This window comes from Chiloscyllium plagiosum, chromosome 33 (genome assembly GCF_004010195.1).
Source record: "Chiloscyllium plagiosum isolate BGI_BamShark_2017 chromosome 33, ASM401019v2, whole genome shotgun sequence".
In the NCBI taxonomy this organism is placed as follows: Eukaryota; Metazoa; Chordata; class Chondrichthyes; order Orectolobiformes; family Hemiscylliidae; genus Chiloscyllium; species Chiloscyllium plagiosum.
The window spans coordinates 33,242,200-33,265,976 of NC_057742.1; the positions used below are offsets into that span (position 1 = coordinate 33,242,200).

The following is a 23,777-nucleotide window of genomic DNA, read 5'->3' on the forward strand; positions in this document are numbered from 1 at the left end:
AAAAAAACAGCAAAGAACATCAAATGCTGAATCATGGTGTTTATTAACTACAGTAATATTAAAACAGTTGCAGCTGAAATAAAAACAAAAATATATTTCAAAATTTCTACATGTCAGCTTGCATGAGGAAAGGGAAAGAAGGGTGGGATTTGAGGTAAAGGCCCTAAGGAAAGGAAAATCCTAAAGAGGCTTGTTATATCACGGTCCTTTTATTTTGTGGGAGGCAAGACGTTCAAACGCAAATACAAAGGGATGGAATTGAATCACAGCCTCATTCAGCTGTGTAACCCTGAGTTCCCAGCTCTTCGTGGGGTCATGGAGGAGGCTGAATGGGACAGATGGCCTACTCCTGCTGCTATTTCCTTTCTCTCATCAAGAGTAAATACTTCAGGACAGTTTGTTTTGAGTGACAGGGACTTACTTGGCCACAGCCACTCTGGAAAAAGCCTGAATGGTGCAGGCATGAGGTCTGCTCCACTTGAAGAATTCCAGGATCTGCTAATTATCACAGGTAATTGGTTTAACTGAAAATGGCCCAATTGAAGAGACAGACCCACCAACAGAGAAGCCTTCTCGGTACGCCTTCAAAGATCAGCCTTATGACTTTAAAATTGAGGCTAAATTACAACTTCAAACTCTGATCTAATTATCCCCTGTTCTGTCTGATAACTACAAACTAATCCTGCTTAGAAACTTGTGTAATGGCCATTACAAAAGGGGAATGCATAGACAAAGGAGTAACTCAACCTCATGCTACAGTTTTCAGCTTGCTTGGAAAGTTCTGTTCTTTTGCAAGAGTTTAGCCCAGATAATAACATCCCTCTAATTTCAGTCCTCCAACTGTAGTTTCTCTGGGAGACAGCATCAGATGTCCAGTCAAGAATGGGAAGGTTACTGCTGTGAATTTGGAGAGAAAACTGTACAGGGAAAGTGAATTGGTTTTCCTGAGTCAATGCTGGCAGGGTCTTGGTCTCTCAGAAACCACACTAGCATCAAAATGGTGTTTGGCAGACAAATGTGTAATAAGAACATATATATGAGCAAGGGTAGGTAAATAAAGTGCAATTGAGTGTTCGCATTTATTTGTGTAGGTGCACATGTGGATACACAATGTTGGTGAATGTGGAGGTGAAGGCTGGATAGGCTGTAAATTGTTTCACTGTTGCATAGTTGGTTGAGAGGTGGCCTTATAGAGGTTTATAAAATCATGAGGGGTATAGATAGGGTTAATGGTAACTGACTTTCCGCTAGGAAGGGGGATTTCAAGACTGAGGGGCACATTTTTAAGGTGAGAGGAGAGAGATTTAAAGAAGACGAGGCAAAAACGTTTTACACAGAGGGTGGTTCACATGTGGAATGAGCTTCCTGAAGAAACGAAGATGTGGGCACAATTACAAGATTTCAAAGACACTTGGATACATACACAAACAGGAAATGTTTGAAGGGATATGGACCAGGAGCAGGCAGGCAGGATTAGTTTAGTTTGGGATGGTCTGGTTGGACCAAAGGGTCTGTTTCCATGCAGTGTGGCTCTGTGTGTACAAATGTCAGTAAGTGCCAGAGCAGAGTATGAGTGTGAGTGAGAGTGTGGTGGTTGAGTGTGTGGTTGTATATGAATGGATGTGCATAAGAGACTGCACATACAAGAAGCATACAACAGTCTGCAGCATGGGTACAGGCTGTTCGGTCCAACTAGTCCACGTTGGCCACGTTCCCAAACCAAACTAGTCCCATCTGCTTATGCTTGGCCCATATCTGACTAATCCGTTCCTATTCATGAACTTATCCAAATATCTTTTACACACTGTAACTGTACCTGCATCCACCACTTCCTCTGGCAGTTCATTCACTCTCTGTATAAAAAGGTTGCCCCTCCTGTCCTTTCTGAATCTTACTCCTCTCACCTTAAAAATATGCCCCCTAGTTTTGAATGCCCCAATCCGAAAGAAAAGACTTGCGTCATTCATCTTATCGATGCCCCTCATGGTTTTATAAACCTCAATAAAGGTTCAACCTCCTACGCTCCAGTGAAAAAAGTCCCAGCCTTTCCAGTTTATTTTTACACTTCAAACCCTCCATTCTCAGCAACATCCTGGTAAATCTTTTCTGAACCCTCTCCAGTTTAATAATATCCTTCCTATAACAGGCCTGCACACATTACTCAAGAAGAGGCCTCACCAACACCCTGTACAACCTTAACATGACGCCCCAACTCCCATACTCAAAGGGTCTGAGCAATGAAGGCAAGAGTGAAATGCCTTCTTAACTACCTGGTCTACCTGTGATGCAAATTTTAAAGAATTATGGACCTGAATCCCTAGGTGTCTCTGTTCAACAGTTATGTATGTGCACGTGTGTGTCTGAGCGTGCAGTTGTATGGAATTATGAGTGTGATTGTTTGTGCACACATACTGGAATGGGTGTGAACACAAGCAGGTATGTACGGAGTGTGGGTGAAGATGTAGGTTCAAAACTGGACCTTACACATCTGTGACATGTGTATTTGTGCTGTCGCACACTCACAAAGCAAAACGAAGACGGTGAAAGGCTGGATGCAGTTCAAATTACGCAGTGTTCTGCATGATCACATGTGCAAATAAATTCAGGCTAAAAATATCATCAGAATTCAAAAATGAAGTGAATTATAATTAGTTTGGGAACAGGAAGGAGCTATTGAACTCTTCTGGCCTGCAGTATGTAACCCAACTAAAGGACACAGCTATCTCTGGAACGAAAATGAAGAGGCAAACAGTGAGAGACAGGTTATCAAGGATAATCACATGTTCAGGATGAAATTTCCCCATCACTTTAAATCTTCACTCAGCCAAAGTCAGTAAGGGCCAGTGTTAATTGTTTCATTCCAACTCACAGAAGCATATCTCCAGCTCCAGCACAATTACTCCATTTGGAAATTGCTAAACCCAGTCTGACGTCTCAAGAGGGCAAACATTTGCCAGCTTTGATAACGCTGCATTAAATAGAATACGCTCCCAATTAAACATCGTCAAGATTTATGACTTAACATCCTCACACGTCGCTGTCTGACATTCAATAATTCCCTTTCATTTCTTAAGCTTTAACTGAAATGGAAAGGATTTAGTCCAATAACATATTTCACCAGCTTCATCTCACAGCAGGTAGCACTTTTGTTTGAAGGTTGGAGTGCTCCAGTTCTACGTTTGATTGCTGCCTCTTTCAGTCCAGGTTCTGAATCATTGTCAGCACTGAATTAATCTCATCAATGGTGCCATCCAACAACATGAATTTATTCAGTAATACATGCAAGTCCCAGGACAGGGAGAAGCATAGGTTTAAAATAGCAAAATGGAACAGATGCTGAGCTGTGGAGAAAGGGAGAGATTCCTCGTAACAAAAGAGCTGATGAAGAAAGGTAGGTTATTCAAGATTTTTGAAGATTAAAAGGAGTATGTGGGGCTTTAGGGAAGAAATATCAAAGAGTGGAATTCAGCATCCTGTTACGTACAGTGGGAGGCAGGGTAAGGGGCTTCACAAAAAATGGCAATTCAGTGAGGTGCAAATAAATAATTAAAAGAGCATTTTACTAACTGCAAAGGCGATTCTGGTTCCCAAGCTACTGATTGGTTAAGTGTTCAAGTGAAGCCAGCAGGGCTCATTCAGCCAATCAGCAGCTTTGAGAACCAATCTCCAATCAGAAGCGGGAAAATAATACCAGAAGTAATCTCTGTTCAAAGAGCTGGAAATTGGACACATAATGTGACATGGAACAGCAAAGATAGTACAATAAGTGCAGTTTCAATAATAATCAAGGAGCTTAAACCATCCAGAAGAGTGCAGCCTACTCATTCAGCCCTCCCTCCACCGCCTTCAACACTCACTGCCTCCACTACCAGGGCACAGTTGTAGCAGTGGGTACAGTCTATAAGGTGCACTGGAGCAATTCACTAAGCCTTGTTCAATAACACCTTCCAAACCTGTAACCTCTACCATCTAGAAAACAAAGATTGAGAATACCAGCACTTTATTTATTTCTTTACTTTACTAATTTGTTTTTCTGTCTCCTAAGAATTTGATCTTAAGTATCTATCCCTTGGTACCTTTGGGCCTGATATGGTGCTATAATGCGACGACTGTAAACCTTTCACTGCACTCATTTGAGGACGTGCCAATAAAGCTAATTCAATTCAAATTAGTACAAATCTCCTTCCAAACCACATTTCATCTTGACGAGGAGCTATCACTACTTGTTCACTGTCACCAGGTCAAGACCCTGGAACTGCTGACTAACTGTGCTGTGAGTGTTGTGTAGACCACATGGGGATTACAGTGGATCACTGGCACCTTCTCGAGGGCAATTAGGGCTGGGCAATAAATGCTGATCTTGCCAGCGACACCCCCATCCTTGAACAGGGATGTGCATGTTAGGTGCATTAGTCAGGGGTAAAATATAGAGTAATAGATCCAGGGAATGGGTCTGGGTGGCATACATTTTGGAGGGTCGGTGTGGAAACAGGCCCTTGTTGGGCCGAAGGGCCTGTTTCCATACTATAGGGATTCTATGATCTATGAAGTAGAATTACGTTTTTCTTTTACAATCTGCAATTTACAAATCTGGAAATCTTTAACCTTGGGCCCTTACTTGCTGGAAATTGCTTGCTGTAAGTTGTAACTAAGGTTTTGCACAAACACAGGCTGTTAGGGTAAGTGAGAGCTACGTTTTCCCCTCTCTGGGTTATAGCCACAAGCTGACCGTGCTCTGCCTGCTACTAGAATTGCATTGGAGACAATCTGTGTCTGAATTAGCTTTTTGCCAAAGTGTTTGACTAGATTCGAAAAATCGGTGAGTAATAGCCCTGTAACTGTTACCCTGTTAAATTTTCCAATAGAGTCAAGTTAGTCCAATTCCTTCTTTCTTTTGTTGTATTTTAACTATAGCGTTTAAATAAATTGTGTTTTGCTTAACGTCGAGTAGTTTGACCAGTCACACTGCACCTGACGATTGCCTTTAAAATAAGTAAAAGTTAGGGTCTAGGCTACCTTTTTAGTATATTTTGAGGGGGTCTGCTCTGTGCACAGAGGTTGGTTGACTCATCGTGTCTGGGAGAGCTCTTTACTAGTTTAACCCAAGACTCATCCATTATATGAATCTTTTGTCGAAGCCAAAAGTCTTCCTCTGCTGCGGTCATTTCCCTTTACTAACTAAACAAGATCCAATGGTCTCAGTTTTAACTAGTCTCCGTGCTAAAGTATTCCAGACTGTACAAAATAAAATTATTTCCAACCATTTCTTAATCTTCCAATGACGCTTTTTCAATTGACAAACCTAATCATAAATTCCCCACTGGAGGAAACACTCTCCCTTCACTCTCAAAATCCTTCATCATTTTAAAATCCTCTATTAAATAGTCTCTTAGCCTTAAAGAATAGAGTATAAAAGAAGGGAAGTGTTGCCATACAAGGCAATGGTGAGACCACACCTGGAGTACTGTATACAATTGTGCTCCCCTTACTGGAGGAGGAGTGTAGTTGTATTGCAGGCAGTTCGGAGGAGATCCACTAGATATCTGCTAGATTAGATTCCCCACAGTGTGGAAACAGCCCCTTCAGCCCAACCACTCTTCACTGACCCTCTGAAGAGTAACTCACCTGGACCCATTTCCCCCTGACTAATGCACCTAACACTGTGGGCAATTTAGCATGGCCAATTCACCTGACCTGCACATCTTTGGACTGTGGGAGGAAACCGGAGCACCCGGAGGAAACCCACACAGACACGGGGAGAATGTGCAAACTCCACACAGACAGTTGCCCGAGGCTGGAATTGAACCTGGGACTCTGGTGCTGTGAGGCAGCAGTACTAACCACTGAGACACCGTGCCACCCTTAATGATTCCAGAGATGAGGGGTTTGTCTTATGAAGAGAGATTAAATAGTTTAGGCCGATACTCTCTGGAGTTGAGAAGCATGAGAGGAAATCTATTTCAGGTATTAAAAGGGATTGACAAAATGGATGTAGCGAGGATGTCTCTGCTTGTGGGGCAATCTAGAATGATAGGTTATAGTTTTAAGATTAGGGGTGACAGATCTAAAACTGAGATGAGGAGAAATTACTTCATAGATCATAGAATCCCTACAGTGTGGAAACAGACCCGTTGGCCCAACAAGTCCACATTGACTCTCCAAAGAGTATCTCACCCGGTCACATTCCCTGAATCTATTATTCTACATTTCACCTCTGACTAATGCACCTAACCTGCACATCCCTGAACACTATCCTCTTTGGTTTGTGGGAGGAAACCCACACAGACATGGGGAGAATGTGCAAACTCCACACAGACAGTCACCCGAGGCTGGAATTGAACCTGGGTCCATGAGGCAGCAGTGCTAACCACTGAGCCACCATGCTGCCCAATGGGTGTCAATGAGTCGTGAATCTGTGGAATTCACTAACCCAGAGTGTGATGGATGCTGGGATATTAAGTAAATTTAAGGAGGAAATAAGACAGATTTTTAATCAGGAATGGATTGAAGGGTTATAAAGAGCGGGCAGGGAAATAAAGTTAAGGCCGAGATGAGATCAGCCATGATTATGTCAAAATGCCCATTTTCGCTCCCAGTTTTTATGTTCTCTTCTGGGACCTTTGCCTGCATGTCAGAGAAGAGCCTCCTTTCAGTCATTCCCTCTTCTTCACCTGTGACCAATCAAAACTAAACCGAATCTGTGACCGAGCTGAAAGATAAGCTCAGATACCGATACTGATGGTGCCATTCAAGTTGAGCATGTGATCCAAACTGAAGCCCCTGTGCAGTATTACAGGAACCCTGTACTGTTGGAGGTGCTGCATTTCAACCCATCTACATCACTTATGTCTTTTGGGGAAGAAAATCTATCGTCCTTCCCTGGTCTGACCTACATGTGACTCCAGCCGCACAATAATAAGGCTGACTCGTAACTGCCCTCTAGGCAATTAGGGATGTGCTTAGCCAGCGACGCCTATATTCTGTGAACAAATAAGAAAAGTTCCCACTGGATGTTACACTGAGGCTGTCTCTGGTGGGTCAGTTGTGAGTGATAGGTCCCATGGCATCAGTTGTTTGCATATCCCGGTCAACATTTGCCAACTAACCATCTCCGAGAAAAGATCATTGAGTCATTCAAGTTGTAGTAATTTGTATGCTTTGGTATGGATAGGGCTAGGGATGGGATTAGCAATGGGTTTAGTGATGGGGATTAGGATAGGGATTGGGATAGGGTTAGGTGCTACATTCTCCAAATTAACAAATGCGTACGTACTGGAACATAACTGATTCATGGACTGCATGGAGAAGATGTGACAAAACGCTTGATAAACAGAACTTCATCCTAAATTTTATGCATCAGCTTCAAAAGTGATCTAACATTCAGGGATTTCTCAGCTCAAGGTCGAAATCTGTCATCTAAGCATGAATCCAATTTGATCAGCTTCACCTAAGATCAGGGTTTGAACTGGAGGCAATTCTGAAGCGATAGAGATTACGGCACACACACTCACCAATTCAAAGAGGAAGAGTTATAAACATATATTTTCATTAGAGAACAAAGATAAATTCTTCACTGTAAAGAGTGGTGCTCAGGCGATTAATAACACAGGCAAGTCCCAAGCACACGATGGAATTTCCTGAAATGGAGTCAAGAATAGGAAACACATACAGGAACTCAATCCAATCGAAAGCCAACACCCAGCCATCAGAGACCAAGTGGTTTCCTCTTACCTGGTAATTCATGATGGCACGTAGGCACATGATACAGACATGAACATCGTCCTTCTGGCTTACAATCCGGGAGTTCCTCAGTGCTTTTCTACTGTGCATGGTGTGCCTGAGACAGACAAAATGAGCAGCCTTTACAATCAATGAGTTACGGGAGACCGGATTTGTGTTTTTAATGAATGATTGGTAACAGGGAGACATAAACTGTGGAATCTGTTTCGGACTGATGGCTGGAGTCTCAGTGTTCTATTAAATAACCTGGGATGGTAATACAGACTGAACAGGGAGCTGGAAACTATCTGTGTGGATTGATAGAGTACAGGTAGAGGATATTGGGTAGAATTCAAAGAGAGACACACATCTCTCTGCCCATGTTAACAGACCGGTTCCAAGTTCAAAGCCAGGAAACCACCTCAACCTCAGCTGGAGGGGAGGATGACTTTATTCTGTAAGTGCCTCTTCCACAGACCAGTGGTTAGCCATTGAATATATTCAAGGTTGAGTTTGAGAGATCTTCAATTGACAAAGGAAGATAAGGCTTATTGAGGGAGCAACAGGAAAGTAGAGTTGAGACCACAAGAAGAGCAGCCATGATTTTATTTGAATGGTGGATAGCCTCGAAGGGCTGAATAGCCAAATACTCCTACTGCGTGCGGCCTTATGACTTAGGTATAACACAGGCTGGTCTCAGGGAAGTGAATGGTGACAGGAGTGCTGTCTCTAACTTAATCTCTACCCTTTAATCCACTGTCAGGAGATCCAAATTTTGACTCCAACTTAACCAATTCCCCAGCCCACCACATTTCCCAACCTAACAGGTCCCATTAAGTACTGCCTGTTGTTTCCATTTTTGAAGTCAGGCAAGAAAGAGACCTCTGAAAGAGAATAATTCCAAGCTGATGTCTGGTCTGCGTGTGAACAATGAACTCAGGTTAAACATGGAGCAGATTCCTTTGTTTTCCAGTTGTTACCAATCACTTGGTCAGAAAGTATACGACACCAGGTTACAGTCCAACAGGTTTATTTGAAATCAGAACTTTCAGAGCATAGCCCCTTGTTCACCTGATGAAGGGGCAGCGCTTTGAAAGCTTGTGATTTCAAATAAACCTGTTGGACTATAACCTGGTATCACGTGATTTCTGACTTCGTCCACCCCAGTCCAACACCGGCACCTCCACATCATAGCCATTCACTTGTAAATAGAAGCTCAGCAAAAGAAAAATTAAAAAGTGTGCAATAACACTGGGGAAATGTGTATGACTCTGCATCATGGCAACAGGTCAAAAGGTTACCATGATATTTTAAGTCTTACTTCTGACATATTTCACTTTGGCCAATGATGAGATGGGCGCAGCAACAGTTTCTGCTGATGTCTGCAACGGTAAATTCATTACTCACCCATACTGGAGAATTCTATATGTCTCTGGTAAACTCCTAAGGGTGAGCGACAAGTACAGATAAAGAATTAAAATAAAATCACAGAGCCATGAAACAACATTGTTCATAGCTGGGCTCAAACCAGCCTGAGTCTATGGTGCACATGGACCATCTGCAAAGCAGGTGATTGACTAGTGGCCAAGAAGGGGTTGGTCTCTTTGAGTCACGCCTGAAGGCATCTAAGGACAGGCAGCTGGTGCACTGAGATATTCATTTCTGAGACAAAGGCAATTGGCGAGTTTTGTGGTTTTTGAAGGATCTCTTATTCAGCTGTAGAGTAAGGACACACAGACACGCATATTGACTCACACTTGCAAAAGTGCACCATTTAGCCATCCTATCTCTCTATCTAGATTTGTAAAACAGTACAAGCATCAGTACACAGGTGGGGAGTCACTGGATTGAACAGTCTGTCATGCAGCAGATCTGTGTGGACTGAACAATGCATTACACATGGACTGAATAGGAGAGCTGAATGGGTGAGCAATGTATCAGACAGGGAGCCTATCAGGACAATGTCATCGCTTAGAGGGAACCTCCATGGGTTTTGGAATGTGAAACAATGCTGCTCTCTGGTTAGCTTTTCATTTTTTCTTCATGTACCCACCGAGAGAAGACGCATCCCCAAGAAGCATGAAAACAATAAAGAGAGAGGTTAATATTAACACATTCATTCAGTTATACAACTGCCAAAGCTCATGAATCACTCTCGTTGAACAAGACCTGAGCACACTGATTAATAAGCCTGTGTATAGGACTGACTTGTTCTGTGGAATGATTTGTCTTCCCTGAACTTGTGTCCCAAGGTTATTTTTCCCCTCGGCTGTTTCGAATATATCTGCTGGGCTTCCTATTTAATGTTCATCCAGTCTCCAGCCTCTAAAGGGACTTCTGGAAATTCCAGCATCAAGAATGAGAACTCAGCCTTCTATCAGAGAATGTGGGGGCGATGAGGATTAACGCATTACTTAGTGCAAGCTGTGCTTTTGGCATTCCAGACACCACACTCATGTCAGTGTGATCCAGGTACCTGCAGCCAGTCAAAGGGTGACTGGCTGCCCCATGACATGCTTGTTTTGTGGATAGTGGATTTGGATTGTGAGTGCAATGGGAGCAGTGGTCTAAGATGGCAGTAATAGCAGGAACAGTAGTTTCATGTCTCCCAACTTAGTTACACTTATGGCTGAAAATAGGTGGCTCTGGCAAGCAATAGGCCTCATACCTCGGCATCTCTAGTGGGCTATTGAGGTACAGTCCCTACCTCTGATCCAGGATCATAGAACCCCTACAGTATGGACGAAGGCCATTCAGCCAATTGAGTCTGGACAAACCCTCCGAAGAGCATCACCCAGACCCACCACCCCTTACCCTATCTCTGTGTTTCCCATGGCTAATCCATCCTAACCTACACATCTTTGGGTTGAGGGAGGAAACCGGAGCACCCAGAGGAAACCCACGCAGACACAGGGAGAATGTGCAAACTCCACACAGACAGTCACCCGAGGCTGGAATCGAACCCAGGTGGCTCATGTTGTGAGACCACAGTGCTAACCTCAGAGTCACTGTGCCACCCAGGTCAAGTCCCATCTTCTTGCACAGTTTGATTAAAATAACTGCAGTGATATGAAGACGGACTTTTTTTTACATTCAGCTAACTATCATGTTAGTCGCCTCAATATCAAAGTAGGCCATGGTGGCAAAAGTCAAACTTGACAAAAAAATTGCTATTCAGCTCTTTTTATTCACAACTCAGGCTGAAGATAATTTCAAGGCAAAAGTGCCTATTTATTATCATCAGATACTTGCAATCACACAATACGCCTAGCTGCATTATTTAATGTTGGACCTCTCATTGTGCAGCCAAGCAGGGAGGATTGTACTGTCACTGCATCAAGTGAGTAATGATTGAAAACAGAGAGGTTCAGAGTGATAAATTGATGATTGGAAAGCACTGAAGGGAGGGCTAAGGAAAACAACATATCTGGGTCTGTAATTCAAGGGGATATAGAATCATAGAGATGTATAGCACGGAAACAGACCCTTCAGTCCAATCCATCCATGCTGACCAGATATTGCAAGCCAATCTAGTCCCACCTGCCAGCACCCAGCCCATATCCCTCCAAACCTTTCCTATTCATATAACCATCCAGATGCCTCTTAAATGTTGCAATTGTACCAGCCTCCACCACTTCCTCTGACAGCTCATTCCATACACGTACCACCCTTAGGTCTCTCTTGTATCTTTGCCCTCTCACCCTAAACCTATGCCCTCTAGTTCTGGACTCCCCCACACCAAGGAACAGACTTTGTCTATTTATCCTATCCATGCCCCTCATGGTTTTATAAACCTGTATAAGGTTACCCCTCAGCCTCTGACGCTCCAGGGAAAACTGCCCCAGCCTGTTCAGCCTCTCGCTATAGCTTAAATCCTCCAACCCTGGCAACATCCTTGTATATATTTTCTGAACCCTCTCAAGTGTCACAACATCTTTCCGATAGGAAGGAGACCAGAATTGCACGTAATATTCCAACAGTGGTCTAACCAATGTCCTGTACAGCCACAACATGACCTCCCAACTCCAGTACTCAATACTCTGACCAATAAAGGAAAGCATACCAATTGCCTTCTTCACTATCCTATCTACCTGCGACTATACTTTCTAGGAGCTATGAACCTGCACTCCAAGGTCTCTTTGTTCAGCAACACTCCCTAGGACCTTACCATTAAGGATATAAGTCCTGCTAAGATTTACTTTCCCAAAATGCAGCATCTCACATTTATCTGAATTAAACTCCATCTGCCACTTCTCAGCCCATTGGCTCATCTGGTCCAGATCCTGTTGTAATCTGAGGTAACCTTCTTCACTGTCCACTTACACCTCCAATTTTGGTGTCATCTGCAAACTTACTAACTATATCTCCTATGTTCATATCCAAATCATTTACATAAATGACAAAAAGTAGAGGACCCAGCGCCAATCTTTGTGGCACTCTACTGGTCACAGGCCTCCAGTCGGAAAAACAACCCTCCACCACACTCTGTCTTCTATCTTTGAGCCAGTTCTGTATCCAAATGGCCTGTTCTCTCTGTATTCCATGAGATTGAACGTTGCTAATCAGTCTCCCATGGGGAACCTTGTCAAACGCCTTACTGAAGTCCATATAGATCACATCTACCGCTCTGCCCTCATCAATCCTCTTTGTTACTTCTTCAAAAAACTCAATCAAGTTTGTGAGACATGATTTTCCACGCACAAAGCCATGTTGACTATCCCTAATCAGTCCTTGCCTTTTCAAATACATGCACATCCTGTCCCTCAGGATTCCCTCCAACAACTTGCCTACCACCGACGTCGGGCTCACTGGTCTATAGTTCCCTGGCTTGTCCTTACCACCCTTCTTAAACAGTGACACCACGTTAGCCAACCTCCAGTCTTCTGGCACCTCACCTGCAACTATCTATGATACAAATATCTCAGCAAGGGGCCCAGTAATCACTTCTCTAGCTTCCCATAGAGTTCTAGGGTACTTCTGATCAGGTCCTAGAGATTTATCCAGTTTTATGTGTTTCAAGACATCCAGCACTTCCTCCTCTGCATTATGGACATTTTTCAAGATGTCACCATTTATTTCCCTACATTCTATATCTTTCATGTCCTTTTTCACAGGAAACACTGATGCAAAATACTTGTTTAGTATCTCCCCCATCTCCAGCAGCTGATCTTAGAGAGGCCGTATTCTCTCCCTAGTTACCCTTTTGTCCTTAATGTATTTGTAAATTCCCTTTGGATTCTCCTTAACTATCTCATGTCCCCTTTTCGACCTCCTGTTTTCCCTCTTACATATACTTCTATTGCATTTATACCCTTCTAAGGAATCACTTGATCTCTGCTGTCTGTACCTGACATATGTTTCCTTCTTTTTCTTAACCAAACTGTCAATTTCTCTGGTCATCCAGTATTCCCTACACCTACCAGCTTTTCCTTTCACCCTGACAGGAATATACTTTCTCTGGATTCTCTTTATCTCATTGCTGAAGGCTTCCCATTTTCCAACCATCCCTTTACCTGCGAACATCTGCCTCCAATCAGCTTTTGAAAGTTCTTGCCTAATACCGTCAAAATAAACCTTCCTCCAATTTAGAACTTCAACTTTTAGATCTGGTCTATCCTTTTCCATCACTATTTTAAAACTAATAGAATTATGGTCGCTGGCCCCAAAGTGCTCCCCGACTGACACCTCAGTCACCTGCCCTGCCTTATTTCCCATGAGTTTTGCACCTTCTCTGTTAGGGACATCCACATATTGAATAAGAAAATTTTCTTGTACAGACTTAACAAATTCCTGTCCATCTAAACACTTAACACTATGGCAGTCCCAGTCTATGTTTGGAAAGTTAAAATCCCCTGCCATAACCACCCTATTATTCTTACAGGTATGGTTGCCCTTTCAGTATTGATATGGCCTCTTCAGCCATATCCTCTTTGGAGGAACACTCCCAGCCTCTGGGACTTGTAACGCACCTATTGTTATCAGCAGATGTGATGTGTTAAGTTGTGACAATGTTAGCATCGATTCCATAACTAAGGTTTCCTTTCTCTTCCAGAACTGAAGGGTATAACTGTCTTGTTTGTCTCAGCAAATTGTCCCCATCTCTTGTCATTGCTTCAGCAAACCTCCTGGGGAAATGGAACAAATGGCTGAGGTTATGTTGTGACATCAGGACATTTGTATCAAAATTCTGGATCCAGGTGATGATGGTCTTCTAATATGAAAATAGAGAGGGTAGGTTTGACTTTGTGGCTATGCAAATCAGATGTTAGAAAATCAGGCCCATGTTTCGGCCCTTTGAAGTTAATACCAATAAAAATAAAAATGAACAGAGGTACAATATGGTCTTGTGATTAACTGATGCCCATTTTTGCACAAAGTGCAAACTGTCTTCATTAAATCTTCTCTTTATTCTTCAAACAATTTTAATCTTCAGATCTTGGCCTTGGTAAGTTTGGAAGAAGAATATTCATTGAAGGGCAAATTACAGCCCTGTCCTCAAAGTGGCCAATCCCTTCAGAGACTTCCGAGCGATATCTGACATGTCAGACTGGTGTGGAAAACCGGATGGTTCAGTGAATTGCCACAGAATCCTGTAACTTCCTAGACCCAAATTGAATTTTAAATTGGGTGTGGAGACTGGCAGGACAGGAAGGAGGCCTCCACTGGCAGTAACAGTAACACCGGGATGAGCTGGATGCAGCCACCCCAGCCTGGGGTCTTCAGAGAACAAAGAGCAGACCCTGGGCTGATGCCCCGTGTCCAGACTCACAGGCTAGGCTTAGGCTTCGGGTCTGAGACTAGGCCTGGGAACCTGAAGAAGAAGACGTGGCACAGCACAGGGTGGTGTTCTCTCAGTGTGGCAGACTTGTCCTGGTGTGGTGTTCTCTCAGTGTGGCAGACTTGTCCTGGTGTGGTGTTCTCTCAGTGTGGCAGTCTTGTCGCGGTGTGCTGCTCTCTCGCTTTGGCAGTCTCGTTCCTGCGTGGCGGTCTCTCAGTGTGGTGGTCTCTCAGTGTGGTGGTCTCTCAATGGGGTGGTCTTCGGTGTGGTGGTCTCTCGGTGTGGTGATCTCTCAGTGTGGTGCTGTCTCAGTGTGGTGGTCTCTCAGTGCGGTGGTTTCTCAGTGTGGTGGTCTCTCAGTGTGGTGGTCTCTCGGTGTGGTGATCTCTCAGAGTGGTGCTATCTCAGTGTGGTGGTCTCTCAGTGTGGTGGTCTCTCAGTGTGGCAGTCTCTCAGTGTGGTGGGATCTCAGTGTGACAGTCTCTCAGTGTGGTGGTCTCTCAGAGTGGCGGTCTCTGTGTGACAGTCTCTCAGTGTGATGGTCTCTCAGTGTGGCGGTCTCTCAGAGTGGCGGTCTCTCAGTGTGGTGGTCTCTCAGTGTGGCGGTCTCTCAGTGTGGTGGTCTCTCAGTGTGGTGGTCTCTCAGTGTGGTGCTGTCTCAGTGTGGCGGTCTCTCAGTGCGGTGGTCTCTCAGTGTGGCGGTCTCTCAGTGTGGCGGTCTCTCAGTGTGGTGGTCTCTCTGTGTGATGCTGTCTCAGTGTGGCGGTCTCTCAGTGTGGCGGTCTCTCAGCGTGGTGGTCTCTCAGTGTGGTGGTCTCTCAGTGTGGTGGTCTCTCAGTATGGTGGTCTCTCAGTGTGGTGGTCTCTCAGTGTGGTGCTGTCTCAGTGTGGTGGTCTCTCAATGTGACGGTCTCTCAGTGTGGTGGTCTCTCAGTGTGGTGCTGTCTCAGTGTGACGGTCTCTCAGTGTGGCGGTCTCTCAGTGTGACGGTCTCTCAGTGTGGTGCTGTCTCAGTGTGGCGGTCTCTCAGTGTGACGGTCTCTCAGTGTGATGCTGTCTCAGTGTGGCGGTCTCTCAGTGTGATGGTCTCTCAGTGTGGTGGTCTCTCAGTGTGGTGGTCTCTCAGTGTGACGGTCTCTCAATGTGGCGGTCTCTCAGTGTGACGGTCTCTCAGTGTGGTGGTCTCTCAGTGTGGTGGTCTCTCAGTGTGGTGCTGTCTCAATATGGTGGTCTCTCAGTGTGACGGTCTCTCAGTGTGGCGGTCTCTCAGTGTGGTGCTGTCTCAGTGTGGTGGTCTCTCAGTGTGGTGGTCTGTCCGTGTGACGGTCTCTCAGTGTGGTGGTCTCTCAGTGTGGCGGTCTCTCAGTGTGGCGGTCTCTCAGTGTGATGGTCTCTCAGTGTGACGGTCTCTCAGTGTGGTGGTCTCTCGGTGTGATGGTCTCTCAGTGTGACGGTCTCTCAGTGTGATGCTCTCTCAGTGTGGTGGTCTCTCAGTGTGGTGGTCTCTCAGTGTGGCGGTCTCTCAGAGTGGTGGTCTCTCAGCGTGGCGGTCTCTCAGTGTGGTGGTCTCTCAGTGTGCTGGTCTCTCAGTGTGGTGGTCTCTCAGTGTGGCGGTCTCTCAGAGTGGTGGTCTCTCAGTGTGGCGGTCTCTCAGTGTGGTGGTCTCTCAGTGTGGTGGTCTTTCAGTGTGGTGATCTCTCAGTGTGGTGGTCTCTCAGTGTGGCGGTCTCTCAGAGTGGTGGTCTCTCAGTGTGGCGGTCTCTCAGTGTGGCGGTCTCTCAGTGTGGTGGTCTTTCAGTGTGGTGATCTCTCAGTGTGGTGGTCTCTCATTGTGGCGGTCTTCTCTGTCTTGGTTTCCAGTTGTTCTAGTAGCCTGGCAGGCAGTCTCATCCAAGCGTGGCGGTCTTGTTCTGGAACGCTAGTCTCATCCTGGCTGCATCTTCAGAGTACTCAATCATTCCTTTGTCTTAATTTTACTTTTTTGTTATTATTATGTATGACTTCTGTCATTGGTGTAGACACCCTGGTGGGGGGACTTATAAAACGTTTCACTATATTACTCATGCAAAAGTACTTGTGGCAATAAATTTCTATTTCTATTCCATTCTATTATAATATGATCCAAATCAACATGACTACAAACTCTTTCCTGCTCTCACTTTGATTTCAGTGAAGCTCAGTTAGGAATGAGTTAAGCTCGCCTTAAACAATTTTCTGCGCATTGTGCACCGATAGCATCGAAGTGCTCCATGCTGCTACTAACCTAATGGCCTCACTCAGACACTGCACAGGAGGCTGAAGAGCGTGGGCCCCAAGTGGAAAAAAAATGTCACACTGGCCCAATCCTAAAAAAAAAGCTTTAACCTATCATTATAGCAAAGATGAAAGACAGCTTTGGCTCTGCAGATACCACTGTGTTCTTAAGGTCAGTACTACAGTAGTAATTATTCACCTTTGCACTGTGATGGGTGTGCAGTCACTCTACAAGTTTGTTATCGAAAATGTATAGGCGGAAATTGCAATCACCTTGTCCTCCCAAACTCATGCCATCATTTCACAGTCTGTTACAAAGTTATGGACTAGGCACAGGAGACCAGATTGTAACTTCACATCTGCCAGATTCAGAGTTTCATGGTCTCGAATTTATAAAACCACCCCAAAACTTTCAGAATAGGATAGAATAAGCTTGACTTACAAAACATTGCTGTTAACAAAGGAGCTCCAGTAGTCGGCAATTGAGCTTGCTTTTGTTTTAAATCGTCATGTCACACTACAAATTAGCTTTAAATGTTTCAAGTCAAACCAAACAACGGTACAGTGGTGATGATTTAGCCACTTTGGTACAAGGTCTCTGTCCCCATCTCACCTGACAGTGAGATGACGACTACTAGCTCTTGAAGATCCATGGGTAGGTGAAGAGTTGCCTCTACTGAGGTCTTCTACCGATCTGTCTAAAGGTTTGCTCTTTTCAGAAGCAATTCCTCCATTGTCTGTGTTCTCCATGTCGTGCCTGAGAAATGAAGAAAAGCAAAACAGGACAAGCCTTTGGTTAGGCCAGAAAACACAAAACCTTCGCTGTTGTCCTGAGGCTAACATTCCAGCTCTCCCAGAATGAGATGCCCAAGACTGCTCTAAAGAATAAACTGGACAAATAGTAACTCTTTCAGCTCAAATAATTCATGGGTGCATTTGATTTCGATTACAATGGTGAGCAAAAACTTTAGCTCCCTTCATTTACATATACAGCAACATTCTGCTCACAGTTGTAACCAGCTTAAAAGACATCAGATATTTTCCTCCCAAAACACAAATTTTACTTCATTTTGCAATTATGCTAAATTAGAAATGGTTATAGATGCATTGCATTTATCAACTATATGTTTTTAAAAGCAGAACTTAATTTTTTTAAAGCAGTATTAATGCAGAGACGTCAATAGAGAAAAGAATGTTGAAAGAGTTAGTATTTTGAGAGCCCACCCGCTGAGCGTTAGTCAAAAGTACCTTTCAACATAACTCAAACTCCTCACAAAATTCCATGCAGTTTCTTTAAATGATCTGAAAAACAAGACGGGAGTAGGTTGTTGAAATGTCAGTACACGGTTCACCAAGCTGAGCTTTTGTAGATAGACTGAGCTAGGCTAAAGAAATGCTTTTATTATGGACAGCAGGCAAGAACTAACTGTACAGACCACCATCAACTCAAGCACACCTGCTAGCAGATAGGATTAGTTTCAAATGGCATCATGGTCAGCAAGGACGTGATAGGCTGAAGGGCCTCATCCTGTGCTGTCTATGTTCTTTTTCCCATTTGCATCCCCACCTGCCAGGAACTCACCTGCAAACCAACTCAGTGTTAGCTATTTCAGCTCCTGTGTGGTCTGGCTTGTTTAATGGGGTGGGACGAATTGGTGGGTGAAGTCAGCCCATAAAATAGTGCTCAATCCCAACTTCCATCCGATATCCACCTATGAACACTTACATCAGCTGGCGTTAAATAAAAGGAACACTGGCTAACTAGTCGTCCAAGGAATCGAGGTTCGTGGATTGCAAAACATTATTCAATCTGAGTCAATTCACCACACATCATGTCACTATTAACCATTGATTTAGATTCTGTATGTATAGTCTTACTTAGAATCATAGGTACCATGTCTATCCTATAACAACAGGCTTTCAAAAATGCACAATTCTGTGACGAGAGATGCTATGAAATAGTCCTCCATTATAAAAATAAACCTCTCTGCAGCACATATCACTGAATTTAGGAAATCACCTTCCTTTATCTCTGATGTATTGTTTTCTTCTTATGCTAAAACATAACTTATTTCAGAAAAATTGTTTATGCAAAATATGACCAACAAACAGATTGTGAGTTTGGGCTTGAATGCACCAAAGTTGTCCCAGGCCAATCACACATGACTCAGTTGGAGATTGTTACAGTGCACCATATACCAATGCAACGCCTAATAAGGGCTATTAAAAAGCCATAGACCATAAGAATGATGTCCAATTGGTTTATTAAGGGCAGCAGAGCCCAGAGATTGAATGAGTGACCTTCAGCTTGCTGCCAATTTGTGTTGCTGTGCATAATATATTCCAACACTATTTTTAATTTGTTTTCTTATAGCTAACTAGCAAAGGTGTCAGGCTGGCTGGTTCGAGTGTAACAATGTAGTTGATGGATGTTAGAAGTAAAAAACTTCATGTGGCTTTACGATATTCTGGTTATTTAGTGTCTCATTATTTTTTGCTAGCAGATAAAATATTTAATATATAATCTTAATGTTTGCTCAATGTGCATGATGCAGTCATTTGCACTGAAAAATAACAATGCTTAATAACTTCCAATCACTGAGTGTTCAGCAAGCTTGGCATGTTGCATGGCACTTTCTGAATCTCTGAAATAAATAGATGTGGCTCTCTGATATTAATAGCACATTGCAATGGCTCCTCCACTCATGTAGCACACTCTTAGACGTCACTCACACTTGCAAGTGTCAGAATTATTGTCAACAATCGCAATCCAAATTTCTGTCCTTGCCATTCAAAAACAGATGCTAATTCAACTGCAAATATGACTTTCCTCATTTAAGTGTGTTAGTTACTCATATAATCATACCACAGACAGTAATTCCTGTCCAATTAGAGTTTTTATTTTACATATAAAAGGATTTTCTTTTAGGAAAACCAGAAAAAAGAAATGAATACTTGGTTCCCCATTTGAGTTGTACAAGATAAGTTAAGGCAAATGAAATTCAGCATGTCGTAAGAATTCTTACCAATTTTTATAGATGCAACATAGAAAGCACTTTACCCAGATGCACCACAGCTTCGTATGGGAAATGGTCTGCTCAGGACTGTCAGAAACAGAGTCGGGAACACAGCCTAATCCATCATACAAGCTAACCTTCCATCCATTGACTGAATCTATACTGCCCACTGCCTCAGGAAGGCAGCCAACATAACCAAAGACCCTCTCAACCCGGTTATAATCTCTTCCAAACTCCTCCATTGGGCAGAAAATACAAAGACTTAAACACACTGACCAACAGATTCAAGTACAGCTTCTTCCCTGCTGTTGTTAGACTTCTGAATAGAGCTCTCAAGTTTTAAATTAAATGTTGATCTTGCTCTTTGTGTGCCTTCTTTGCAGCCATAACATGCATTCCTTGCTCTGTTCTATCACCCTAATGCACTTTGTATGCTATAATCTGCTTGTACTCTATACAAAACAAACTTTTCACTGTATCTAGGTATATGTGGCAATAATAAATCAAATCAAATCAAGCTACAATAGAATCCGTCATTTTCTAGTTTTACTGTTTCTTCCTTTTTGGAAATTCTAAGGTCCATTTTTGTGCAGCTTTTTTCTACTACCGCATGTGAGGAACATCTCCTGAGAGGCAAGCATTTTCATAGTTTAATTAGTGGTCAGTATATAGGGAGTCTCTGATTTCCCCAACTGAGGAATGCTTGTACTTATGAATGCCACTCTATACATGGTTTTCATTTTTAAAGACCCAACAATTCTGCATTTCCTGTACTGCTCTGCATTGGCCTGTATTGAGTTCTGACTTGTGCACAAATTAATTTGTGAATGGACTCCAGAATCGTACCCATTTGCAACCGAGGACCTGCCTGAACCTGACTGGTAATGGTAACCGTTAGAATGGCTCTTATCCTGCGCTGAGTTAGCGGATTGCAGGTGTAATGCTGTTGGTGTACATCAAGTGGGTCCACAAGACTTTGCTGACAGTGCACATTTCTCCAATGTTAATGTTACACTGTCCTGGACCACTTCGTAGCAACATGATAAGCCCCGTCAGGCAACATGAAGGCAAGTAAACAAAACCTTGGTCAAAGAGGAAACTTTTAAGGAGAGTATTAGTAACAACATTTTATATTTATATAGCACCTTTGACATAGTAATATATCCCAAAGTGCTTCACAGAAACATCAAACATACAAATCACCGACAGACATAAGGAGATATTAGGTCGAATTACCAAAGCTATGACAGGGGTAAGTTTTAACGAGTAAAATGAGGTTTGGAGGCATTGAGAAGGAATTTCAGAGCTGGGAGCTAAACAACTGAACACATGGCTGTCAATGATTCAGTGATTAAAATGACAAATGCTCAAGTGGCCAGAATTATTGAGCACAGATATTTTAGAGAGTTATGTGGATGGAACAAATGGCCGAGCGAGGAGAGGATGAAATTTGTAAACAATGATGAAAATTTCAGAATCAAACTTTTGTTGATCCAACAGACACCCAAGCCATTGAACGCACTGGTGAGAGGTGAGAGGTGAATAGTTCATGGCATGAACTAGGACATGAGCAGGTGAGATTTGGAAGACCTCAAGTGTACAAAGGATAGAACATGGAGATCAACTAGGAATGCACTATATCAGTCACATTCAGAGAGAACAGAGGTATGACTGAGAGCTTTTTCAGCAATAGCTGAACTGAGGCAGAGGCAGAATAGGGAAATGTGACACCATTGGAAGCAGGCAGTCTTAATGATGGCACAGCTACGTGATCAGAACATCATCTCAGGGTCAAACGTGACACCATAGTTACACACAACTTGGTTCAGCCTCAGAAGGTTGCCAGTGAGAGTAATACAGTCAGTGGCTAGCAAGCAGAACATGCGGTGGGAACCAAAGGAAGTGGTTTAAGTCTTCTCAAAATTTAAAGAAAGATGAGAAATGTGCGAGGATACTTGAGGGACACCAGAGGTAATAGTAACCAAATGGATGGGAAGCTATGATACTCTGACTACAACAAAGTTTGAAACACTGATGAAGTATTTTTGGACAGCAAACAACAGGTAAGAACAGCACCCAGTGATTGACATTGCATCCAGTTGGATGTTGTTGGTAGTGAGACATTGGAATACGATGTTGTGATTAAACACTGTAGATAGACTGAGAAAGACATAGGGGAATAGTGTCATGAAGGGGGAGGGACCATTTCTGATTGTTATCCAGGAAAGTGCATGCATGCAGAGATTGGGCAAGGATGGAAACAGATTGACACCTTCTCATTGTTAGCCTTGTTCATGAAGAACAGAATGAGCTACGAGTGCAGCTACATCCTCGCTTGAGCAAGAATGGAAGAAAAGCGTGTTGGAAGGGAGAGATAAGGTGAGACTTTTATGAAGGTTGATAAATGGTCAATTCAGCAAACTTGGTGACTTGGCAGACACATCATTTCCATTTCACCACGTTTTAATTCTAGGCAGTCAGGTCGGCAGATGAGGGGGCAGTAGGCTAGAACAACTGCCTCTATTCATTGGGATTTCAGCTCTGTTGTTTTTATGTAAGTCAGGCCTCAATCTCTCATTCCCTGCAGTCATAATGCATGCCCTCTGTACCCCATCAAATCCCACATACTCCCTTATATCACTCATGCCCTGTCACACTACAATGCCCTTTCCATGACTCCTCATATCACTCATACCCCTGTCATGTTACCATATTTCCTCCACGCCCATTCATATTCTCCTTTCCACTCAAGGTCCCCATGCCCGCTTTGTGTTCCTCATATATTTTCATTGCCAATCACATGGTCAGACTTCAGGCTGTCTTTGAACAATCAAATCAAGCTGCCATTCAAACACACTGCATCGTGATAAAACACTCCCCTTCATAAAAGCTATTCAGAAAAATATTAAACCCACACAATTGGTCAATAGTTTATAAAAACAAACATTTATTCATTAAAAGTATATTATTATTCAATGACGTCTGAAAACTGACAGTTAAAATGGGAGCACAGACTCTTGCTCAGATAAGTGGCTCTGGAGCATTTTAAACTTAGTCAAGAATTCATAAAAGGTTAAGGTGCAACAACAAATGCTATGAGATGTCTACATTTAAACTGAATGCTCAGGTGGCTTTTTTCTCTAAGCCACACACAGATATCCTGTCAATCAAAGTATTCCAAGAACAGATGGCTGATTCTTTTTCTCTTAAGTGAAAGCTGTGGAAAGGTTTTATTTTTAATTTGAAAGAGCATATAAATTACTTCAGATTGATCACGCCACATATCCCAAGCAGTGTTTTCTTCAGTTCTGAATATACAATCACATTTTTGAAATGGAAAATGTCATCTAAGCCATCTCAACACTTGAATAATGCTGATCAACATAATGGTCAGTACAGACTTGTAGGTAGAAATGCGTTAACCAGTCACTGCAGCAAGAACACTTCTAACTTACAAATACAGCTCCTAAATATTAAAATCTTAAACAAAAACAGAAATTGTTGGAAAAAATAAAATCACAGCAGATTTGGCAGCATCTGTGGAGAAAATGTGTTCAGAAGACAGGTCACTGGACCCAAAATGTTAACTCTGCTTTCTCTTCACAGATGCTGCCAGACTTGCTGTGTTTTTCCAGCAATTTCTGTTTTTGTTTCTGATTCCCAGCATCCGCAGTTCTTTGGGTCTTATTAAAATTCTTACTTGTGCATTTCAAAGCATGTTAAATTAAAGAATTTCAGGAGTGGGTGATTTTCTCTTTCTGTTCTGCATTTGGGATTCAAGTGCAGAGCACACATCCTCAGAGAGGCTGGGAAGCATGTGTATTGATAAAAAGGCTCCAACTACACTGCAATTGCAGGGCTGGGGTTTAAACATCTCAGCAAGGGTGGACCAATTGACTACCTACACCCATATCCTGAAAGGGTGAAAATTTGCTAGAAATATGAATGAGGATGTGAATGCCAAACTTAGTATCTACTTACCATTTTTTAAAGAGCTCAGCAAATATTTG

The 23,777-nt window shown here is 43.1% G+C and overlaps 1 protein-coding gene across 4 annotated transcripts in view; it reads right to left on the reverse strand.

Moving 5' to 3' along the window:
• fmnl1a (formin-like 1a) overlaps nt 1-23,777 on the reverse strand; it is a 258,801-nt gene that overhangs the window by 83,120 nt on the left and 151,904 nt on the right. For 3 of the 4 annotated variants that reach the window (XM_043675287.1, XM_043675288.1, XM_043675289.1), the window contains exons 6-8: nt 17,999-18,052; nt 17,364-17,507; nt 7,732-7,837 (exon numbers count right to left, since the gene is read on the reverse strand). In XM_043675287.1, coding sequence (XP_043531222.1) covers nt 7,732-7,837; nt 17,364-17,507; nt 17,999-18,052 — 304 coding nt within the window. The remainder of the gene's footprint in view (nt 1-7,731; nt 7,838-17,363; nt 17,508-17,998; nt 18,053-23,777) is intronic. The other variant, XM_043675290.1, reaches the window with a different exon arrangement.